Source organism: Camelina sativa, chromosome 18 (assembly GCF_000633955.1).
Source record: "Camelina sativa cultivar DH55 chromosome 18, Cs, whole genome shotgun sequence".
Lineage (NCBI taxonomy): Eukaryota > Viridiplantae > Streptophyta > Magnoliopsida > Brassicales > Brassicaceae > Camelina > Camelina sativa.
In genome coordinates, this window is record NC_025702.1 from 9,315,740 (window position 1) to 9,319,677 (window position 3,938).

At 32.4% G+C, this 3,938-nt stretch overlaps 1 protein-coding gene across 1 annotated transcript; it reads left to right on the top strand.

Moving 5' to 3' along the window:
- LOC104760926 (basic leucine zipper 1) lies at positions 185–1,122 on the top strand. The gene has a single exon (XM_010483916.1). It carries the CDS (start codon positions 519–521, stop codon positions 969–971), a length of 453 nt encoding a protein of 150 aa, XP_010482218.1. The 5' UTR covers positions 185–518; the 3' UTR covers positions 972–1,122.

A 3,938-nucleotide genomic window follows, 5' to 3' on the forward strand; every position in this document is an offset into this window, starting at 1 on the left:
AATGTAACAATGTTATGTTTGACCAAAACTATTCTTTCTTCTCCCATTCGTCATATTCTATGAATCTACCCTTCATGAATATATTTCGGATAATCTTTTGTAATGTAAAATATTTAAAATTTTACAAAAGAGAATATATATTTTTATTTTTATTTTATGAATGTAATCTATAAATAAGAGCAACCTAATAAGAACAACTTCTCCCACTTTCATCTTTTTCGATCTTATCCTTATCTTCTTCCTTGTTCTATTTCGCTTCTAACTAAATCTCTCTCTTAATACCAAACATAATCGATAAAGATCCTTCTTGTTTAATTTTTTCCAGATCCTCGTCAATCACAGATTCTTGAAAAAATATTGAGAGTTCTTGAGTTATGAAATGACAATGGACAGTGTTATGAAATGAGAAACCTCAACCAATTCTCACGATTACTTGTTTATCATTCCGTATCCGTTGTCATTCTTCATTGGTTTTACGTTATCTCTTGAAGCAGATTTTGATTAGACAACGCACAAACATGGCAAACGCAGAGAAGACAACAACAAGTTCAGGTTCCGACATAGACGAGAAGAAAAGAAAACGCAAGCTATCAAACCGCGAGTCAGCTAGGAGATCGCGTTTGAAGAAACAGAAGCTAATGGAAGACACGATTCACGAGATCTCGAGTCTTGAACGACGAATCAAAGAGAACAGCGAGAGATGCCGAGTTGTGAAAGAGAGGCTTGACTCGGTCGAAACGGAGAACGCGGTTCTTAGGTCGGAGAAAACGTGGCTTTCGAGTTACGTTAGCGATTTAGAGAATATGATTGCTAAAACGAGTTTGACGCTGACGCAGAGTGGCGGTGGCGGTGGGGATTGTGATGGGGATCAGAACGCAAACGCGGAAATAGCGGTTGGAGATTGTAGACGACTTAAACCGTGGAAGTTGAGCTGTGATTCTCTACAACCAATGGCGTCTTTCAAGACATGATGAGATTTGTGTATTATTAGTGTGTTTGTTTTTTAATTTTGGTCATTTTTTCTCGTTTAATTTGTAATCGTTATTTTATATCGAATTGTTTCTTCTCATTACATTATGATACAATTGTTTTTTGTTCTTGTTTCCAACATTTTTTATTTAATATTAATTGATTTTAAGTGGTTGACCAAAAAGAAAAGAAGAAAATTTCCCGTGTCATGTGTTTTAATGGGAGAGTTTTAGTGATAATTGAAGGAAAAATGTGGGCAACTAATATGTTCATAATTGAGTAAGATCAGTTGTGGTACTAGACCCGACCGGTCGATTAAAATAACTTTGATAACATGATTTGTTGTTTAATGGACAATTCAAAATGAGGTAAAATGGTGAAAATGACAATTATCAATTTTTTCCTATAAACTTTTATAAGAAGTTTTTTTGACATATAGAATAAATTTTAATTCTTTCAAATATGTTTGAGATGGACTTTTAGCTCTAGTAGTGATGTGTCGTCAATTCATTTTTTGGAAAAAAACAAAAAAGCGTATTAGAAAATATTTCACATTGGTAAATAGGATAGATCTTTGGATTTTAAGTTAGTGTTTGGATGTTGGTTAGGCCCAAACGAATAAAATATTTATTAAAAGTGAAACTATCCGTGTAGAGAGCATCTCCAACAAGTCATCAAATCCTCAAATATTGAGAGGATTTCAATTCTAGCAACCCCTTAAGCCTTCAAATTTTAAAAGGTTGAATAATGAACCTTCAAATTTGAAAGTGCACTGTTGAGATACTCAAAATATTTCACATAATTCATTTTAGTCCTTATCATTTTTAATTTCACAACTAATTCTATTAAATTCAATTGTTTGATATATATCTATATAAATTCAAATAAGTTAATTAAATTTGAAGTTATTGATATATGAAAGATATACCATTTAGAAACAAATTTTATACAACAATAAAATTAAGCATAAATGTTTTAAAACAGACTAATTAATCATATATGGGAGCATTATGAAAATAATTAAATTGAGTAATGTTACATTTTTGCATGTAATTTTATTTTATGCTTTTTTAAAATTATATATTATTTTGTATTATCATATAAGGTTTTGTATTTATTAATATGGTTTGATTAATTTTTTTAATTGTATGTTTTATATTTATATATGAAAGCTTAATCATTATAACTAATAGTTAATAATATTGTAGACTATAATGTAAAATAGAAAAATTATAAAAAAGGAATCTGAGGGTGTATCCATTCCCGGCTCTAGGCATGTGCCAGGGGTGCTATAGCACCGGGTCTATACAAATTTTTTGTCTTTTTCTTCATAAAAAAGGGTCCAAAAATTTTTACTTCAAAAAAACATGGAAATAAAGAGCCTTTTTTCTGTTTTCCAGCTCAAAGACCTAAATTTTATTGAGCCGGGCCTAGGTGTATCATTAATTTGACCTGCAAACCTTTATTTTGAAGGTGTTCTCCCTTGAAAATGAAGGTATTGTTGGAGATGCCCTAAACATGAGGTCTCCACAACAAAATGTTTTTTTTTTTAATTTTCTAATGCTCAAGTTAGAAACTATGTGCCTCCTAAGTTATAAATGATCAGAAAAAAGGTAGGGAAGTATGTGATCTCTTAGATCTTCTCCATAGGTGGGTTGTTAAAGGGGTTTTAAGTGTTTTATAGGGAAAAAAATAATTCAAAAGAAAAGAAGAAAGATAAGGGAGCCTCTTATATAGTATACTCAACTTTGTTCTAAGAGACCATATGTGTCATTATTATGTTGGTCAAATAGAATAATAGAAAAGGAAAAAAAAATTGTAACGATCAAATTTTATTTATGTCCTCTCTCTCTCTCTCTCTCTCTCTCTTGCGATCGTAGTCTCGATCCGACAAAGGAAGGTATTTGGAATCGGAGGATATGGAATCAGAGGAGATTGGGGTCGGAGGAGATGCGTAGCGGAGGCGATTGCCTCGGCAGAGATTGTATCGGAGGCGATTGCCTCGGCGGAGATTGTATCGGAGGCGATTTGAATTTGGAATCGATTCAATCGGAAGAGATTGAATCAATTGGAATCAGAGGGTAAGTTTCTCAGTACAATAGTATAAATTTGCGATTAGGTAAACTGATTAGGGTTCTTTGATTTTGGATCGCAAATTAGGATTCTTTGATGTTTGTTGGAAAATTAGGGTTCTTGGTGTGCATGTGTTCCAATCTGATCCATATTTTTGCTAGAAGTTGTCTTTATAATGTTCGATTAGGAGGAAGCAGAAAAGATCTGGATCTGTTTGTGTTCTCCAATTTAAAGTGATACCCATAATTGATAAGTGATGCTTTAAACGGATGTGGGTCTGTTTGTGTTCTTTACACATGATTGTAAAATTTCAAAGTATGTTGTTCTTGTTCGATTTAGCTTGTAGTATTATCCACTCCTTGTGTATGCTTGATAAGTTTGATTTTATTTGGCCATGAATGATTCATTGTACTTTTCGAAATTGGGCATAGTTGTGATATATGTCTCTCTTTTGTTTTGAGGTTAAATGGAAACATGGATTGATGAGTATAGATTCTGCTACCTGTTCGGCCATGAAGGAAGGTAATTTATCATCCTCTTCTTTCTTCATTTATTTGGTGTTAGTTTAGGTAATAGTCGAGTCAGTCATTGATGTTATTGCTTTTGTTTGTTGGTTGTGATAAATACATTTAGTACTTGATTATTAGGGAGGTCTACATCAGGCTTATTGTTTGATGCTTTGTGTTAGTTGGTTGTGAAGATGTTTAATGTATGGTTGTTGTAGTTTAGGTAAACACTTAAATTCAAAATTTAAACCAACTAGTTGTAAAAGTAAATTACACCTAAACCTTATAAATTGAAAGACTTCCTCTTCATAGTAAAAACACAAAACACACTACGTAACCCTAAAGACTTCCTCTTCATTCTCCTTTTAACACACACAAACAAAGTAGGAT

Coding starts and splice junctions, on each gene's coding strand:
- LOC104760926 (XM_010483916.1), top strand. CDS start 519: ATGGCAAACGCAGAGAAGACAACAACAAGTTCAGGTTCCGACATAGAC.